This window comes from Ananas comosus, linkage group 11 (genome assembly GCF_001540865.1).
Source record: "Ananas comosus cultivar F153 linkage group 11, ASM154086v1, whole genome shotgun sequence".
Classification (NCBI taxonomy): Eukaryota; Viridiplantae; Streptophyta; class Magnoliopsida; order Poales; family Bromeliaceae; genus Ananas; species Ananas comosus.
In genome coordinates this window covers 586,316-606,766 of record NC_033631.1, presented here as the reverse complement: position 1 = coordinate 606,766, position 20,451 = coordinate 586,316, and the positions used below count along the sequence as shown (strand labels likewise).

At 36.1% G+C, this 20,451-nt stretch overlaps 2 protein-coding genes across 3 annotated transcripts in view; one reads left to right on the top strand and one right to left on the bottom strand.

The window, feature by feature from the left end:
- The window catches only part of LOC109717473 (ABC transporter B family member 4-like), a 17,804-nt gene extending 5,445 nt beyond the window's left edge, over window positions 1–12,359 (top strand). Inside the window, 12 exon segments of the mRNA XM_020243286.1 lie at window positions 2,862–2,916; window positions 4,907–5,082; window positions 5,827–6,048; window positions 6,605–6,843; window positions 7,774–8,299; window positions 8,549–8,822; window positions 8,981–9,644; window positions 9,745–9,973; window positions 10,483–10,749; window positions 10,943–11,206; window positions 11,471–11,591; window positions 11,594–12,359. Of these exon segments, the coding sequence (XP_020098875.1) occupies window positions 2,862–2,916; window positions 4,907–5,082; window positions 5,827–6,048; window positions 6,605–6,843; window positions 7,774–8,299; window positions 8,549–8,822; window positions 8,981–9,644; window positions 9,745–9,973; window positions 10,483–10,749; window positions 10,943–11,206; window positions 11,471–11,591; window positions 11,594–12,111 (3,555 nt within the window). The 3' untranslated portion in view covers window positions 12,112–12,359.
- Window positions 5,004–17,061, bottom strand: LOC109717472 (calcium-binding and coiled-coil domain-containing protein 1-like). 2 transcript variants are annotated; one of them, XM_020243285.1, is made up of 2 exons: window positions 16,191–17,061; window positions 5,004–5,107 (listed from the first exon to the last, which is right to left on the bottom strand). In XM_020243285.1, the coding sequence occupies exon 1, from the start codon at window positions 17,006–17,008 to the stop codon at window positions 16,193–16,195; it is 816 nt and encodes a 271-aa protein (XP_020098874.1). In that variant the 5' UTR covers window positions 17,009–17,061; the 3' UTR covers window positions 5,004–5,107; window positions 16,191–16,192. The 2 variants fall into 2 exon arrangements, with proteins under 2 accessions (XP_020098874.1, XP_020098873.1); XM_020243284.1 differs by lacking the exon at window positions 5,004–5,107 and adding an exon at window positions 15,654–16,107.

Here is a 20,451-nt window from a genome sequence, read left to right as displayed (position 1 = left end):
CGAGCTCGACTCGAAATTAAATGAGCCGAGCTTGAACAAAATAAAAGGCTCGAAATTCATTTCAAGCCGAGCTTGAGTATTATTCGGCTCGTTCGAATTAGGCTCGAAAAGCTCGAAAAGCTCGAAAATAATTAATGATTAATGGAATAAATTTAAGGGTCGAAAACTTATGAGTATAAAGGAGCCAATACTCATAAAAGTATAGTAGCCGGACTCATATATAGGCCGGGGCTACTATACTCTTATGAGTATAGACCCCCTTGTACTCATAAATTTTTAACCGTTGATTGATGGGATGTGTGGTTAGAATGATAGGGGTCCCCACTTAGAATGATAGTGGTCCCCTAGGGTTGAGTGGGTAGTTAGTTAAATAGTATGATCTAACGGATGAAAATGATTAATAGAATAAATTTAACGGTCGAAAACTTATGAGTATAAAGGAGCCAATACTCATAAAAGTATAGTAGCCGGACTCTATATATATATATAATATTTATAAATATAATGTATTTTAATTATATATAGGCTTTAATTTAATTTGGGCCATTATTGTTGGCCCATAAAATAAATCCAACAAGTACAAACGTGCAATTGAGCCCAACTCTAAATTTACATAATACACTCTCTCTTTCAGACTTTCACTGTTGCACATAACCCTAAAACATGATAACATTCAAATTTTCAAATCCCTACGTTTTTTCCTCTCTCTCTCTCTCTCTCTCACTCTCTCTCTCTCTCTCTCTCTCAGACCCTCATCGAGTCAGGAAGTCACCCTAACTCACATTTCTTATAATTATTTTGTATTTTAAACTATTGGACATGTTGCATCAAATTGTAGGTAATGTTCTATAAAAATTAAACTATTGATTATATAATGTCGAGAATTTCAATCGGCTCGTTTAGAGCTCGAGCTCAGCTCGACTCGAAATTAGGCTCGCTCGAGCTCGGCTCGAATTAATTTCAAGCCGAGCTTGAGCCTAGATTTAGGCTCGAAATTAATTTCAAGCCGAATTTGAGCTGACATAAGCTCGCTCGAACTTGGCTCGTTTCCACCCCTATTTATAATGCATATAGCTAAGAGAGTATTGAGATCCACACAATTGTAGACAATTTTGAAAGAGGCCTCTAAACCTTTTTTCTTTTCTTTTCTTTTCTTTTCTTTTTCCAATTAACATTCCACAACTTTGATTTCAAATCATTTATGTTGTTCTTTTTATGTTTATTTAATGAAATTTTGTTAAACCATTTGCGGTTCTATCAAATTTCACAGCTCTAACTATTTTCCAGCTGAAAAAAAGAGAGAATTTTTATTTAATAATCTACAATTAATAATTAACATAATCGTTAATTAATCAACATAATTACTAATTCAGATGATTAAAATAACTTAAGAAGTACCAACAAAAAATAAGTTTAAGAGTGTGTTTGAGAATCTCCTATAGAGGAGGATGGTCTCCCAATTTTTTCTTTTTTTTTTTTTCATTTTTGGTAATCATGCAATAAATGTGATGAGTAATTAATTAATGTCAATTATATAAACATGGATATATATATATATATATATATATATATATATTGCATCAACAAAATCAAGGGATTGAGCCACTTATTTTTTATTTTTTTCATTTTTTTTTTAATTGGAGGGATCTCTAACTTGTAGTGTTATTTGGTTTGACTTTTGTTGAGTATAAATGGAATTTAATCATTTTAGATCCATCCCAACAAGATGAGCAGTTATATAATTAATTACTTTTTTAAACATAACAATTTTTTTAAAAATATCAGGTGTTTTGCACAACAATATGTTTAATAACCCTAAACCAATACATTGGTAGGGTTTTGTGTGAAAAAGGCATATCAGGGGTTAAAGAACAGTACAAAATTTTGAATTAAATAAGCTACAGAGATCCATTCTCTGGAATAGTAAAATTTAGAATATATATGTTTATTTTTTTTTGAATTTGAATTATGATACTTCTCACTGTATAATTAAATTTTGTTTTGTTATCCAAATCAAGAAATTAACAAGGCTAAATTACAGAAAATATTTTTATAAATACCTGTTTTTATTTTTCCACGCTAACTTTAAAAATCTACAATTTACCCCCTCAATATTTCAAGTTATTGCATTTAGCCTCCCTTCTTATATTTATACCAAAATATGCCCTTCAAATTTCAAAATGACAAAAACATATTAAAAAATTATTTTTTTACAGAAGAAGTAAGGACAAGTTGATCATTTCACCTTCTCTATTAATGCGGTAACTTCTGAAAATATTTCTAAAATTTTAAGAGGATAAAATATTAATTTTTAAAAGTCAGAAAAAGAGAGTGAAAAAGCAGAACGTTTTCTCTAATTTATCCAATTAACAAACAATTTACTGATTGCCAAGCTAAAACTTTGGAGGAATCCTTTATTTTTATTTTGCAAAATTATATTTCGTTCTTATAATTTATACCAAAATATGCCACTCGAATTTCAAAATGGCATAAACATATTAAAATTTTATTTTTTTTACAGAAGAAGTAAGGACAAGTTGGTCATTTCACCTTATCCATTAATACCATATCTTCTGAAAATATTTCTGAAATTTTAAAAGGATAAAATATTAATTTTCAAAAGTCAGTGAGAAAAAAATAAAAAAACGGATATTTTCAGAAATTTACTGATTGCGAAGCTAAAACTTTGGAGGAATCCTCTTTTTATTATTTTGCAAAATTATATTTCGTTCTTCAGAATTTATTTATTTTCAATATTTGGATGCTTAGGAATAGCAAGTTAATTAATTAACTTTTGTTAATCGTTTTGCCTATTTTTACTTAAAATGAGAACTTAAATAATCTCATTATCTTATTTGCAGGTGGTGCTAAACTTTGTGTACTTAGCGATCGGATCTATGGTTGCTTCGTTCTTTCGTGAGTATCAATCAATTAATCCCTTCGTTAAACCGTGTAGCTCATTTGTTTAGTTTTTTTTTGAATAATCAATGAACTCAGTGATATAGTTGTAGCATTGGGAAAACTTCAAAAACCTCCCATGAAGTTTCATACTTTTTTATTTTAGTACCCTGTGGTTTAAAGTGTATCCAGTTAGTACCATGTAGTTTCACACTTTCTCACTTTAGTACCATGTGGTTTAAAGTGTATCAAGTTAGTACCTTGTGGTTTTATTTTTGTATCAAGTTAGTACCCTGTGATTTTTAAACCACAGGGTACTAAAGTGAGAAAGTGTGAAACCATAGGATACTAAAGTGAGAAAATACGAAACCACAGGGTACTAACTTTATACACTTTAAACCACAGGATACTAAAGTGAAAAAGTGCAAAACCACATAATACTAACTTGATATACTTTAAACCACAGGATACTAAAGTGAAAAAAAATGAAACCATAATGGAGGTATTTGAAGTTTTCCCTGTAGCATTTTTAACGTATTTTTAAGTTGCAAGACATTCTCAATCTTTATCTTTTTGTTTTTTTAACAAATACACTTCCTGCTGTTCATGCAAGATTATGCTCATTCTAGTTCTGAACATTTCCTTCATTTATTTATATATATATATATATATATATATATAGAGAGAGAGAGAGAGAGAGAGAGGAGAGCTAGGCTGGTATACTATCGGTAGCACGGAAGCCTCCATGCTACCAAATTGTTTTCAATTATGCGGCTTCCAAATCGACGATCTGCTTAGACTTGATGTACACTATTGAAAGTATTTGAAAACTAAATTTTATAATTTTTCGGCATCATTTACTTATCAAACAAGTAGTCGAAAAATGAACGGTTGAAAATAAAAATCTCATAAAAAATAATGATAAAAGACTTGAATTTAAGATCAGATGTATTGATCTTACTCTAAATAGTAAAAAAAAAATTCTATAAAAAATTTATCAGATTGGATTGTTTTACATCGTTAAATTGACAAACGCATCACACCGGCTATTAAAATTGTCATTTTTTGAAACCTTTTGATCACTAGCCAAATAATGTCGAAAAATTATGAAATTTAGTTTCCAAATATTTTCAATAGTATAGATCAAGTCTAACAGAGCCGATCGTTGATTTGAAAGCCATATCATCGAAAATAACTTGGTAGCACGGAGGCTTCCATGCTACCGATAGTATACCAGCCTCGTTCTATATGTATGTATATATGTATATATATACAACAATAGCACCAAGCTCTTAGTGCTATCAAATTTTTCGCCGTTAAATCTATCATTTTGATCATTTTCATCCGTTAGATCATACTATTCAACTAACCACCCGCTCAGCCCTAAAATACCACTACCATCCTAGCGACACATCCTTTCATCCAAAAGCCGAAAACCTAATAGCGCCAATGACTTGGTACTATTAATAGCCTACTTCTATATATATACACACATTAGAGTGTCGACTATGAATAGTAACCGCTAATCAACTATCTTAAAGGTATGTGCAGATAGAGAGGGCATGCACATTGAAAGGGCACGATCACAGTGTTCATAGGTTTTAACCTTATTCAATCCACATGGACGTTATTGGGCCTCGTGTCGTTAGTCTACAATAGATTGCAATTCCACTCAATTTATTGTGCTCATTCGACTAAACTTATTGGTCTCCTGGGCCTATTATCACGAAGCAAAAGGAGGAATACTTCTACAAATGCACTCTCTGATGGTTAAGGCCAAATGATGCACATTTTAATCACATCTAATTGTGTACATTTCCTTCAATGAGATCATAATCATATTATGCATCAGATTTGCTATCTTATAAACACAATAGAATTACCACTAGAATTACCACTAGAATTATCACTAGAATTATCAGTCATAATGCTATACCAACTCAGTTTCAGAAAGTCTGGAATCAGAAATTACCAACTAAAACATAATCTGACTTACTGACTATTTCAGAGGTGGCATGTTGGATGGTGACTGGGGAAAGACAGGCGGCGCGGATTCGAGGGCTGTACCTGAAGGCGATACTGAGGCAGGACATCGCATTCTTCGACAAGGAGATGACGACTGGGCAGGCGGTCACGAGGATGTCTGGCGACACGATACTCATTCAAGATGCTATCGGCGAAAAGGTGCGAAAAACTTCAAAGCTTGTTCCTACACAACAAAGAGAAGAACAAAAAGAGCAGCATTTCCCTTAACAATTACATGCATGTCTTAGTCTTTTTTTTATGAAACTTTAATTCATAAGAAATTAAGGAAGTTTTTTCAGGTAAAAATGTATAAAAGTTATCTAATCTTTCAAAATTTTGATTTTCGTAACCAATTTTTCTATTTTCCATTGAAAACTTTCTTTTCTAGAAAACAGTTTCCCGCGATTTTCTAAGTAATCAAACACCATTTAAGCATCTGATTACACATTGGTCTACAATAGAAGAAATTTAAATTGATCATATAATTAGATTTTTGCCTTTTATGGTTAAAGAAGTCTCAAATTAAATGAAATAATCATTGTTTCGAAAAAAAACTTAAGCAGGGCTCGAGATTTTTTGATAGGCCCATAACGTAAACTACGAGAAGCATGTTGTCACTAGAACTCAGGACTTCTAAGCATTATACTTCAAAAGCTTAAGCTAGTAGAAATGGTATTTTTATATTTTTTATATATTTAGCAAGAAGGGTCATAAAAAGTTGTAACACTCCACAAAAGTATGTAAAATGCATTGTAACCACTTTTCTCCAATCAATCACTATACTTTGGAAATAAGAGTTTGTGTTACTTTTCCTACCTCTCATGAGACATATTGAACATTAAATGTTTAATACAATGTAGATGTCGTTTTTTTTTTTCTTTTGTTTGTTTGCTTTGGTTTCAGGTAGGGAAGTTCATACAACTTGTTGCGACATTCTTGGGCGGATTCATTATAGCATTCACAAAAGGATGGCTTCTATCTCTAGTGATGTTGTCGAGCATTCCGCCGTTGGTCATCGCCTGCACGACCATGTCGTGGTTCGTCTCGAAAATGACGAGCCGCCGGCAAGCGACGTACAGCAACGCGGGAAATGTTGTCGAGCAAACAATTGGGTCCATCAGAACAGTGAGTAAATAATTTATATACTTTCAGTAGTAAGATCTTCTACAAAATATAATATAATATATATATATATATAGCATATAATCTTAGTTTCCTATGGAGAAAAAAAAGAAAGCATATAGACCCTGTGAAACTAAGTGCATACAAGATCTTACTTTCAGAAGTAAGTTCTCCCAGTGCAAGGGCAAAATTGAAAAAAACTAAGTGCCAGTTAGGCCCTGTTATAGGGTATAGTGTTATCTGACGAAGTATTGCCTAAGTAGTACTATTAAAAGAAGTACTTTAGTAAAATATTGTCAACAGTTTTTTGTAGCAAAATCAGAAACACCAAATTGGGTTTTCTACTTTTCACTCTCATAATCTTATTTCAGCTTCCTGCTTCAACAGAAACCTGAATTTTTTTTTTTCCCTTGCCAAACGAACTACCAGAATCTACTGTTGTTGGTAAAAGTGGAAGCAGTAGAAGGGCCAAACAAACCCCTAGTTTTTTAAGGGCATATAAGGTTCTTCTGATTTTGCAGAACTATTATTCTCTAATTCACTTATCACATATGAAAAGGTTGCTTCCTTCAATGGTGAGAAGAAAGCTATTGCCCTGTACAACAAGTTCATCAGACCTGCCTACTTGTCTGCTGTCCAAGAAGGGACTGCTGCTGGCCTGGGAATGGGAACTGTTTTCATGGTCTTGTTCTGGAGCTACGCGTTGGCGATATGGTATGGTTCCAGGTTGATTATCAACAAAGGCTACACCGGAGGAACGGTCGTCAATGTTTTGTTCGCGGTCATGACCGGTGCAATGTGAGTTTACCAACGGGGGTGATGCTGCTAGAAAAGCTGATTTTGATATTGATAGATCAATTTATTGAATTCGGTTACCGTTCATTCTGAACCTGACTAGATTCAATAGATATGAACGATCTGCCGCTATCAAAAATGGATATGTTAATATCACTTCACCTCATTAATCCATGTATTAAAGGATAAAGTAGATTTTGCAACTACAAGGCCAAGGATTGTCATGCAACTGGCACGGGGCGTGTTGATATGCCACATCCACAACACCACACCAGCACACCGGCACAGTGGGCATGTGCTGACAGTGACAATAAACTGGTCCCCTTTGCCGATTGTGTATGACATATAATAGAAGGTTTGCAAAATCAATTTTGGCTAAAACATAGAAAAACCTCCTATAAATATCTGCTTTTTCACTTTTCCTCCGTGACTTACAAAAACCTGCATTTTGCCCCCTTAAAATTTTAGAAATGGTTTCAAGAGATTACGGCATTAATGGAGGGAACGAAATGAACAAATTGCCTTTACTAACTTCATAAGAAAAAAATAATAATGTTTTAATGTATTTCTGTCATTTTCAAGTACATTTTCAGTAAAAAATTATAAGAAATGGATGAAATAATAATAGAACTATAATAAAGGAGGGCAAAATGCATCGTTGAAATTTTAAGAGGGTAAAATGAAGGTTCTTAAAAATCAGGAAGGGAAAGTAAAAGAGAAGGATATTTACAAGAAGGTTTTCTTTATTTTAGCCATCAATTTTTAAAGGCATTAAAATTAAGATTTTCTAGCGATATACATGAATCTCTCCAAAGAATAAATTGCTATGTAGAAGCACTATTCTATCACATATCTAGCTCTATGATGAAATGATGTTTTACATAGTAAGTTTTAGTTACTACTTTTGAGTTGAATTTTGCTTTTCCTTTGCAGGTCTTTAGGTCAGGCAACCCCATGTGTGACTGCCTTTGCTGAAGGACAAGCTGCAGCATACAGAATGTTCGAAACAATCAGACGGAAGCCGGAGATCGACGCATACAACACGAGCGGCGTCGTGTTAGAAGACATGAAGGGTGATGTCGAGCTCCAAGATGTCTACTTCAGCTACCCTACGCGGCCCGACTACCCCATATTCAACGGATTCTCGTTGAAAGTGTCAAGCGGTACGACAATGGCTATCGTCGGAGAGAGCGGCAGTGGAAAATCAACTGTTATAAACCTAGTGGAGAGGTTCTACGATCCGCAAGCAGGCGAAGTTTTGATAGACGGAGTTAACATAAAGAGTTTGAGGCTTAGTTGGATAAGAGAAAAGATTGGACTTGTTAGCCAAGAACCATTGTTGTTTATGACAACCATCAAAGAGAACATAACATACAGTAAAAAGAAAGCGACACTCGAAGAGATCAAGAGGGCGACCGAGCTCGCGAATGCGACGAATTTCATTGACAAGTTGCCCAATGTAAGGAATGCAAGAAGGTTTCAGTACAAATATACCTCTGAAAATGTGTCAAATTGTGTGAATAATAATACGAAGTTGGTATTTGCATGTGTTCCTGAAAACACTATTTAAATGCAAAAACTTCTTCTTTTTTTTTGCATAAATAAGACGGCTGCAAAGTAGTTTGCACAATTTTGCATATATTGTTAACAATTTGATCATTGTTTTTTAGTTTTTTATGAGTTTATATTCATTTGATTATGTTTTTAGGGCCTGGATACAATGGTTGGTGAGCGTGGGGCGCAACTTTCGGGGGGACAGAAGCAAAGGATTGCGATCGCAAGGGCAATTCTGAAGGACCCAAAGATCTTATTGCTTGACGAAGCGACAAGTGCACTAGATGTGGAGTCCGAGAGAATAGTTCAAGAGGCACTCAATAGGGTCATGCTCAAGAGAACGACCATCGTCGTCGCTCATCGCCTAAGCACCGTGAGGAATGCGGGTACAATATCCGTCGTGCATCAGGGAAAGATAGTGGAACAAGGTTTTTTCATCTTGCACATTACAATCACTTCCTTTCGAGGGCGCACTTGATTCCTTTCAATTTTAACACTTTCGTCCGTAAAGTTAGTTATTTGTTTAGTTTACTACCTACTTTAGAAAGTATGTTAATAGATTCTAAGCAAATTACTAAAAATGCAGGTTGTCACGACGAGTTGATAAGGAACCCCGATGGCGCTTATTCCCAACTCATCCATTTGCAAGAAACTCACAAGGAAACAAAAGAACACGTCGGTGACTCCGCGATGCGCAGTTTGAGCAACGAGTCGAAATCGCTGAGCAAATCGAAAAGGAGCATATCATTCGAAAGGTCAGCAAGTCGAGGATCCTCGATCGGCAGTAGCAGCAGGCATTCTTTCACCATTCCTTTCAGCTTAACCGGCCCGATGGAAGTTCAAGCTGGACCTCAAGATGAAACAGAAGATAAAGAAGTTGTCGGTGACGTTGGGGCTCCAAAAGAAGTTCCTATCACAAGATTGATCTCTCTTAACAAGCCGGAAATCCCGGTTCTGCTCTTAGGATCGATAGCCGCAGCAATACACGGAGTCCTCTTCCCGGTGTTCGGTATTTTGCTGTCGATCTCTATAAAGATATTCTTCGAAGAGCCGCATCAATTGCAAAAGGATTCAAACTTCTGGACATCGATGTATGTCGTGTTGGGCATAACCGCGTTGTTCGTGATACCGATCGAGAATTTCTTGTTCGGAGTAGCAGGCGGGAGGCTCGTAGAACGCATCCGTTCCATGTCGTTTCAAAGAATCATCCACCAAGAAATCAACTGGTTCGACGACCCTCGCAATTCCAGGTCTATTAAAGCATAGCAATTCCACCATCTTACTTTCCGAATGTTGTCGAGAGTTTTGCACCATGCTTAAAAAACTTCTTTTGTTCTTCTTTTCTTGCAGTGGGGCGATTGGCGCAAGGCTATCGATTGATGCTACGAATGTTCGGCGACTTCTGGGGGATACGTTGGCTTTGATGGTTCAATGCCTTTCGACGCTTCTCACGGGGTTTATCGTAGCAATGGTCGCGAGTTGGAGGCTAGCACTTATTATCACAGTGGTGATCCCTTTGGTGGGTTTCCAAGGTTATGCACAGATAAAGTTTATGAAGGGGTATAGTGCAGATGCTAAGGTAATGTTAAATTCAAATGTTTCTGCTTCTTCGATAGTTGTTGTCGATCAACCGCTAGGGTTCCAAACCTATCCAAGCCGAAGCATTTCGGCTAAGTATGGGTCTAAACAAGGGCTTAATTTTAGAAAATAAGAAGCACTTGGGGGACCTTGGAAGATCCCATCAAGTGCTGTTGATGACGAACAGTTTTCTCATTTATAATTGAATCACTCATCAGCAGTATTTCAGGAGATCTTCTAGGATATGCCTAAAAAATACTCTCAGAAAATAGATCAGAAATTAGTTGAAAGTAGCTTACAGATAGTACAATTGTTTATTATGTAGCTTACAATGCCAAAATTAGTATTTTATGACAATTTTGATTTCTCTATATTCGATTTTGTCTCTTCGAAACTCTTGAACACTTTCTAACTAGTAACTGAAATTGAAACAGCAGTTGTAGCAATTGAGACCAACAATTCAAGCCTTCTAGTAATCACAGAGAAACTGATTTTCAATTTTTGTTGCAGATGATGTATGAGGAAGCAAGTCAGGTGGCGAACGACGCCGTGAGCGGTATCCGAACCGTGGCATCTTTCTCCGCTGAGCAAAGAGTGATGGAAACCTACAAAAAGAAATGCGAAGCACCAGTGAAACAAGGAGTGCGACAGGGGCTTATAAGCGGCTTCGGCTACGGTTTCTCGTTCTTCACTCTCTACCTGACGTACGCGCTTTGTTTCTACATTGGAGCACGATTTGTGCATGACGGCAAAGCCACTTTTTCAGATGTCTTCAGAGTGAGAACACAATGCATCATCTTCGAACTTGCATACTCACAGGCCTGTCTGGCTTGGCTTCTGCAATAGCTTCTGCATTCCAGAAAGCTGTAAACAAGCATTCACCATACTGACGCTTTTGCTTCCGTTGTACGTTACTGCTTTACCAAACAGCACTTCTACTGAAGCTCTTGCTACTACCGTTGATCTGCAGGTTTTCTTCGCACTAGTTCTGGCTACTATAGGAATCTCGCAGACGAGCGCATTAGGCGCAGATTCCACCAAGGCCAAGGAGTCGACTGCTTCAATATTCGGAATCATCGATCGAAAGTCCAAGGTCGATTCGAGCAGCGAGGAGGGTGTGGTCTTAGCAAATGTTAAAGGAGACATCGAATTTCGCCACGTCGCCTTCAAGTACCCGTCTCGTCCGAATATTCCAATTTTTACAAACTTCTCCTTGACAATTCACTCTGGAAAGGTAGCCATTTTAATGCATCACTTAATTTGATGTTAGGGGCTTTTATGTTTATATACCCTTTTACAAAATCTAAATTTTCATATATACCCTTCAGAAGGTGCAGCTTCTTATGGAAATAGCATATCTTGAGTCGAAAAATCATCTGATTTTGTAAACAGATAATTTAGCAGGGATTTACTTGCGTGCAAATCCCTTTTTGTTATTGATATTAAACTATTGTATAGAGATGATGTTGCTAATTCATGCTTGCTATTGGTCCGATAGACCGTCGCGCTTGTCGGAGAGAGCGGCAGCGGAAAATCAACGGTGATCTCACTACTGGAGAGGTTCTACGATCCCGATTCGGGTAAGATCTTGTTCGACGGGGTCGAAATCGAGACGCTCAAAGTTGGCTGAGGCAACAGATGGGGTTGGTGAGCCAAGAGCCCGTGCTGTTCAACGACACAATTCGCACCAATATAGCGTACGGGAAAGAGGGGGAGGCCTCCGAGGAAGAGATCGTCAAAGTAGCTAAGACAGCCAACGCGCATCAATTCATATCGGGATTGCCTCAGGGATACGACACGCCGGTCGGAGAGCGAGGCATTCAACTGTCCGGCGGTCAGAAGCAAAGAATAGCCATCGCAAGGGCCATTCTGAAGGACCCGACAGTGCTTCTGCTTGACGAGGCCACGAGCGCTCTAGATGCAGAATCCGAGCACGTGGTTCAAGAAGCACTAGACAGGGTAATGGTCGGGCGGACGACAGTGGTCGTGGCGCACAGGCTATCTACGATAAAGGGAGCTGATATGATTGTGGTTCTGAAGAATGGTATGATAGTCGAAAAAGGAAGGCACGAAACACTGATGGGATTGAAGGAGGGAGTTTACGCTTCGCTCGTCGAGCTTCGCATGTCGTCAGAATGAGGTGAGATCCCACCCCCTTCTTTACAACTTTTATGCTAGATTTTGCTTTAGAGGGAGTTAATATGCTATGCTACAGCGTGAGACAACAAATTTGTGTCCATAGCAAAAAATTTCAAGTACCTCTCCACTTTGAAAAGAGGAGGGACATTAAGTGCTTGTAAAGGGAATATCATGTATTTATTTATTGATAAGCACTCTTGTGTTGTACACTTTGCATTATTATTGAGTATTATTATTATTTTTGGGTATTGCTCACATGTATTATGTTACAGTAAATTCAAATACAAATTTGCGATAATAATTTAGCCTCATAATTTTTTTTATATTTATATTTGAATTTAAGTAATTATTAGTGAAAAGAAAATATTATTTTTTCTATCCCTTTCGGAATCAAAACTGACAATCACCTCCACAATGGGAGCCATTTTGGAAGAATTTGATTCTTCCCGGAATGAAAATCGAAATATCAATCTCTCAAACCAAATGCTAACAACGAAAAGGGCTTATTCTGATTCCCATTCCAAGTCTCAAATCCTTCGAACCAACTATTTGCTTAGATTCCACATTTGAAATCCTGAACTTTTTAACAATATTTTATTTTCATCCTTAAACTTCGTAAGAATATTTCATTGTAGTCCTCACAGGACAAATTAATCTCTTCCTAGTTATTGAGTTGGTGAATTTCAAAACTACATGCCTCACACAGGCATTTACAATTGAAAGGCGACTCGGATTTACGATAGAAAACAAGATGATCAAAGCATTTACTTGTCAAGCTGAAGAAGTCATTGTACGAAGTAGCATGCGAAAGCAAGAGAAAACAAACTCGAAAACCATCAGAAAAAAGAGGCATCTGCCTCATGCTTTGAACTTCTAAGTTTCAGTAGAATCTCCATATCAAAGGCTAAATTCAGTTTCAGTCCGGGCTTGTATGTTTGGGCGAAAGTGAAAAGGTAAACCCTAAACCCCGTAAATGAACACTTCCAGTGTTTTGTTCACTGTAATGTAGTTATGGCCGAAACTTGAGTTTTCCAAAACACTGTAACTTGACTTCACCCCAGGGCGGGGCGAAGTCAATTACAAAAAAGAGATGTGAGAGAAAAAATATAATTAACATAAAAGAATAAACCTATTTATTTATTTATAATATATTATTTTATATAATTATATATTATATTATTTTTAAATTATTACATTATAGTTCATTATTTATTAAGTTATATAAGTGGTAACAATATCATTTTACGCCATTCATTTTCTACGAAACGAACAGCAAATGGGAGAACTTCACTTCCACAACCATAAAAAACAAACAGCGGAAAAGAAGTCATTTTCACCTGAACTCCAGTTAAATCCAAAGTCTAATTTCGGCGAAACAAACATGCAATAAGTGTCGATTCAAAACTAAAGGTCTGAAGCTAAGCCGAAAATCGTTAAAAGATGAGCCTTAAGAATGACTAGTTAAAAAAAGTGGGATTTCAGATTTACGAAACCTAACTGTTACGACCAAATCTGATTCATCTATTGATTGATTCGATTGACAGAAGGCAATATGGAAGGTTTACCATGGTCATTGTAAAACTAGTTTAGATATCTTAATTCTCTTAATTCTATTTCTAGGTGGACTTTTTTTTTCAAAATAACCTTATAAAATTCTCTAATCGGATAAATAACCCTATAAAAATAATAATTGGCAAACTAACCCACTTTTTGCCATGTAGGAGCGAAAGTGAAATTTTCTCTTAAAGGCGGTGAATCGTTTACTGCCTTCATGACGGCGGTAATGATTCACCACCTTTCTAATTTCTCACAAAAGCGGTGAATCATTCACCATCTTTCTCCTTTATTGTTTCTTTCTATTTTCCATATAATCCTAATTTTAACAAATTGCATACAATCTTAACAAACAAACAAAAATCCCAATAATCTATCGATACCATCCTAACAATCAAACAAAAATTCTGATAATCCCCATACAATACTAACAACCTCGCTTTTTTTTATTTTCCATATATAATCCTAACAGCCATATTTTTATATGGCTGATTATAATATTTTCTTAGTAGGGTCATTTAGCTGATTATAATATTTTCTAGGGTTATTTGGAAAAAAAGTCCTTTCTAGGTACTTATTTTTATATTTCAAGTCAGTCCTGGGACTGTTCATAACACATTCAGAACCAAAACCTGGAATTGTCTAAACTGCCAAAACAGGTTACTCTCATATTTCAACAAGTCCTAAGACTGTTCATAACACATCTGGAATCAAATCCTGAATTGTATATACCATCAAAATTGCCAAAAGGGGACACTAGAACTCTAATAAGAACAAAACTCGATCCAAATATTTTGAACCTTCATTTACATGTCAGAAAATAGGGTGTATTGTTATTTTTTCCAAGGATAAAGTGTGTATTAAGAAGGAGAAACATAAGACCAAAAAGAAGGAGAAGGAACAAGAAGAACGGTAAAAAGGAGGAGAAGAAAAGGAGGAAAACGGTGCGACGTAAATTGGAATTATCAAATGCTACCACAAACCTGGGAGGAACCATCTTTTGCAAATACAGAAATTGAAGGATCTTTTGTGGATAACAATCCAGGTTTATGGCTGGTTTGAGTTTTTGAGTATCCACACATATTTGGTTTTCTGTTGGCTTGCATCAATAATATATCCGTTCCACAATAAAGTACTAGCTAGAAGTAGAACGTAATCTAGAGACTCAAGTACCCCTAAGACTCATCAGCTACCCATTTCATAACATAATAATTGGGTGAGCAGAGAAACAAAAATGACAGTATCACCAAATACTTAAAGTCCTAAACTGATTATATACAAACTGACAAAAACTAAATTGTTTCTAGCACTCTGAAGAGAAAGGAAACTAATCAATAGATGGTGGAGTGAAGAGCCATGGCCAAGAAAATACTTCATGCTGATAAATGTTTCATTGCCTGGAGTTTCCAAACTTCAATTCAGTAAAGAACTGCCAGATAGCGGCAAATTTTTAAAACAAACTCTCAAACCAATTCGAAACACAAGTTTCAAGACTACCTTGATAATTCTAAAATCATAAGGGACAACCAAGTGGGCCAGTAGGCAACAGAGTTAAAATGGAGTATGGAGGATCAACAACCCAGAACAACAACTAAACAAGATCAAGAACATAGTCAGTCTTCACTCTTTCGCAAGCCAAATGTCACAAAGCACTATGTAAGAAAAACGTCCGCCAAATGGGAGATTTCGTGCTGTCAAGAAGATTTCAATCAAAAAAGTTAGGCTACATTTTATCAAAAACCTCTCAAGATGAGCATTCACAGGGGTACTCAAAACTCTTCAAGATTCCCATAATACTTCAAATTCATTAGAAACAACCAAGTAACTCAGTAGGCAACACATCAAAATACAGAACAACAAAGCAAACACAATCAAGGTTACTTTCCCTGTTTTGCAATCCAAGTCATCACAAATTGTACTATATAAGAACTATAGCATTCATCAAGTGAGAAATCTTCATACCCTAATAAAAATCCGAGGCAAGAACATTCCGATCAAAAAGTTGGGCTACAATTCTTATCAGAAAATTCCCAATAGAAGCATTCAAAGAGATACACAAACTCTTCAAGGCTCTCACACTACTTCAAATTACGAACAACCAAGTGACTCGGTAGGCAACACACTTAAAATAGAACATCGAGAATTCACAATAAACAACAGCAAAGCAAACACAATCAAGATTACTTTTTCCAAATCCTCACAAATCATAGTATGTAAGAAACATAGCATTCACCAAGTGACAAATCTTCATGCCCTAACAAAAATCTGGCCCAACAACAATCCATTTCCAGTCAAAAAGTTAGGCTAGAATTCTTATCAGAAACTTCCCAAGAAGGCATTCGAAAGACTCGGCAACAACAGTTTTGCCCAACAAAGCAGTAATAGCAGCAGATGAGTAAAGCCCTCATCAGAGATGTTTCTTGTGTAGCAAAAATAGTAAACCTATGACAATTAAGAACAAGCTGAAACAACAGGATAATAGGATAAGGCAAAAACTCTGATCAGAGAGTGTTCGTGCTCATTACCTCTACCTTCTACGGTGAAGGTAAACCGCGGTCACAGCCGCAGCGGCCGCAGCTCCCGCCGACGCCGCTCCGAGCGCTACGGCCCCGAGCACTGCGGCAGTGGCGGGGGCGGGGGAGGCGGCCTCCGCGTCGTTCGTCTTCTCGCCGATCTCGCCTTCGAGCACGGCGTTCCTCTCCTTGGACACCATGAGGGCATCCTTAAGCTTGATAATCTCCTCTTCCAGAGAGGAGTTACTCTTGCTGAGTTTCGTCAGGGCGATGTCCTTCTCCTGGATCTTCGCCAGCAGAAGCGCGTTCCGCTTCATCAGATCCTCCTCGCGCTCCCTGCTCACCTTCGCCGCCTTCTCCTTGGCCTCTTCCAGAGTCCCCACCATCCGCTCCAGCGCGGCGATCGCCCTCTCCTTCAACTCCGCCGCGGCGGAGAGCTTCTCGATCTCGGCCCTGAGCTTGTCCCGCTCGGCTCTGAGCTCCTCCGCCAGGGCATCGGCATCCATCGCGGCGGAGGCGGCGGCGACGAGGTCCGTGCGCACGCGCTCGATCTCGCCCTCGAGGCGGTGGGCCTCGGCGGCGACGACGCCGCGCTCGCGCCGCGCCTCCTCGAGCTGGCGCTCGAGCTCCCGCTTCTCCGCCTTCAAGCTCCCGATCTCCGCCATGAGCCCCTTAAACTCGCCATCGCCGCGGCCGCCGCCGCCGCCGCCGATGTTCTCGTGGGAGTCGCCGGCGGAGGAATAGTGGGAGATCTGGCTTAGGGTTTCGTCGCTGCCGTTGGAGAGGGAGGGGGCGTCGTCGCCATTGGAGAGGGTTGCGTAGTGCTCCATGCGTCGAAAAGGGTTTGGGGAGGGGGAGAATCGTGCGATAAGGAATGGGAGCTTTTTTCTTTTATATATATATATATATATATATATAAAATTGAGCTAGAATACTTTTAGAAGTATCACCCTCTTGCTGCTTTTAGATAGCCTTTGAATCTACTCCTTGCTTACTAATAGTTCTTGGATCAAATACTATTCCACCTACTACCACCTACCACCATCATCCCAATCTTACATTTCTCCATCCAAGAGTTAAAAACTCAAAAGCACCAATCTTTTGGTATTTTTGAAAGTATTCTAGTATACATATAATCTATAAAACTATACGAAGCTACAATATTTCCTGCCACGTGGCAAGTAATCTATCATTCTTATTATAGCTCCTCTTTGAATTAAATCACTTCTTATCTATAATCTATAATCTATAATTATCATGTTTAGAAAGAACAAAATGAGAAATTTAATGATTAGTAACTGATATGGATATATAAGCACAATAATAACTATAGTTAATATATAATTAATACATATAATTAATCCAATGTTTTCATATATATATATAATCTTTTTGGCTTCCATGATTAGTATTATTATATTTAAGGGCATGTTTGGTTGTCCGTAAGTGATTGAAGTGAAAAAAAGTCACTTTTAAAAAAGTGACTTTCATAGAAGTCACTTTTGAGTTCAAGTGTTTGATTTCAAAAAAGTGAAAGAAAAAAATACAGTTTTTATGACTTCTATTGTTTGGTTCTAAATAAGAAAATAAAAAAACAAAATGATTTTTTTTCGATGCGTAGTTTTTTTTTTCTTTTTTTTTTGTAGATGGTATGGAATAAGGCACGTCACTTTCTTTGTTTTTTTTAAAAAAAAGATATGTTGATTTTTTTTTGTTAAGATAGGGTGGTTTTTTTTTATTTTTTATCTTTTGTAGATGGTATTGAAAAAGGTTTTTTGATGCGGTTCGTAAGTTGCGTGGAGTAGGCAGCCCACTCTGTCATTTAAAAACCTACACTTTGCCCCCTTATAAAATGAAAAATGTTCTCAGAGAATACGTTGTTAACTATAATGACAAAATAACTAATTTGCCTCTCAACATGCGGCAATGTTGAGGAAGAGACTGAAGATATTTTTGGCATAAAAAAATATATAATAATATTTTATAACGGAACCCTAACGGAGCATTAACGATAGGAAGTATAGTGAACATTTTTTATTTTACAAAGAGAAAAGTGTAGGTTTTTAAATAACAGGAAAAAAAGTAAAAAAACAAATATTGATAGGGGGTTTTCTGTAATTTAGCCCAAAAAAAAAATTTAATAATTGGGTTATATTATTACATGAATTTGAATACCACTTGATCCCAAAACAGGCAGAGAAATAATTAGCTCACAATATGCCCTAATTGGAATGACAATTTTTTTCTCGAATATAAAAGAGGAAAAAAATTATTACACAATTTTTAGCTTTTATGCCAAATAAAGAATATAAAATAGGATAGATTATTCGAAGGATTTTTTTTTCACTTAAAGACCCTCTAAATTACGTACTTCTAATTCTCTAAAATATAGTTTTTGCAATTACTCTATTTAAAACTTTTATTAAATTTAATGTCCCTGTTAGCACTTATCTATTAATAATTCCAAATTTAATTGGCTAACTCACTCAANAGTAACCTCACTATATATATATATATATATATATATATATATATATATATATATATATATATATATATATATATATGATTATTATTATTAGCAAGTGATTGTTAGTTTGAATAAGGGTAGGGGTCTTTGTGGTTCTTAGAAACATATGTGATGCATGTGTTAGGTGCTTTTTCTAGTGAGTTATAGATAAAATTTTATACGTTTGTTTGGTATTCATTCATCAATAAAGGGCGTTTGGATTGACGAATTTTTAGATCTAATCTTAGGCTCATAGCTCAAGTGCGGTGCTGTTTGAATTTTTTCGAAGTGTGATTATTTTTTGTCGTTTGTTTTGAGATAATTCGTAGGGTTTGAAAGTTAAATTCAATTAGTTCTTCTGCTTGTTTTGGTATAATTTGATGCTGGTGAAATTAGTTTTTTGAGTTCTATTGTTTGTTTCGATATAAATAAATGAATTTCATTACCTTCTAAATATAGTGGTAAACTTTTTTCGATAAAATCCAACATATTAAAAAAATAAATCCCCCATTAGTGTTTCGAAATAATCTTAATCCTTTGTAAAAAAAAAAAAAAGTAACTCTAACTCATTCTAAAGAAAGCAGAGTTTAGATTTTAATATTTAATAAATTTTTTTAAAGAAGTTGAGTATAATGGGACTTGAGTTGGATACACTAGAGGGAGAGTCTAAGACTCTAAGTAACTTCTTCCCTAAATGAAATAAACGAAGCGAATAGCATGCTATCTATCTCTCAAAAAAAAAAAAAAAAAGTAACTTCTTCGATCCCTTTATGGATTAATTTATGTTTTAATATTTAATAACTTTTTTAGAGAAAGTTGAGTATAGTGGAGCTTGAGTTTGATACACTAGGGGGACAGGTTTAGAAATTAGGGAGAGTCCAAACTTGAGCCTCCAAACTGTTTGGATTCTTCCCTTTTCACCCATATCTGACCTAGACCCTACTCGGATCCTATCCGGATCCGAACCATACCTAATAAAAAATAGATAGTATACGGGTAAAAAAAATTACCTATTAAATTTTCGGGTATGGGTCCGGATACTTTATACCCATACCTAGCTTGGACCCAATCCGAACCTGACCTTTTAATGGGTAGGGTCCAAAAGAGTTTTCAAATCCGGATTGAGACCCGAACCCAGACCCGGTGAAATATTTGATAGTAAATAAAAAAATTTAAAGTTAAGAGATCAATTTCAATAAGACTTATAGATGAAGGGTCATATGAAGCTACAAGATTACTTGCCACGTGGCAAGTAATCTTGTAGCTTCATATGACCCTTCATCTATAAGTCTTATTGAAAGAACAAAATGAGAAATTTAATGATTAGTAACTGATATGGATATATAATCACAATAATAACTATAGTTTAATATATAATTAATACACATAATTAATCCAATGTTTTAATATATATAATAATCTTTTTGGCTCTATAATCTATAATTACCATATTTAGAAAGAACAAAATGAGAAATTTAATGATTAGTAACTGATATGGATATATAATCACAATAATAACTATAGTTTAATATATAATTAATACACATAATTAATCCAATGTTTTAATATATATAATAATCTTCTTGGCTTCTATGATTAGTATTACCATATTTAAGGGCATGTTTGGTTGTCCGTAAGTGATCGAAGTGAAAAAAATCACTTTTCAAAAGTGACTTTTATAGAAGTCACTTTTGAGTTCAAGTGTTTGGTTTCAAAAAAGTGAAAGAAAAAAAATACAGTTTTTATGACTTCTATTGTTTGGTT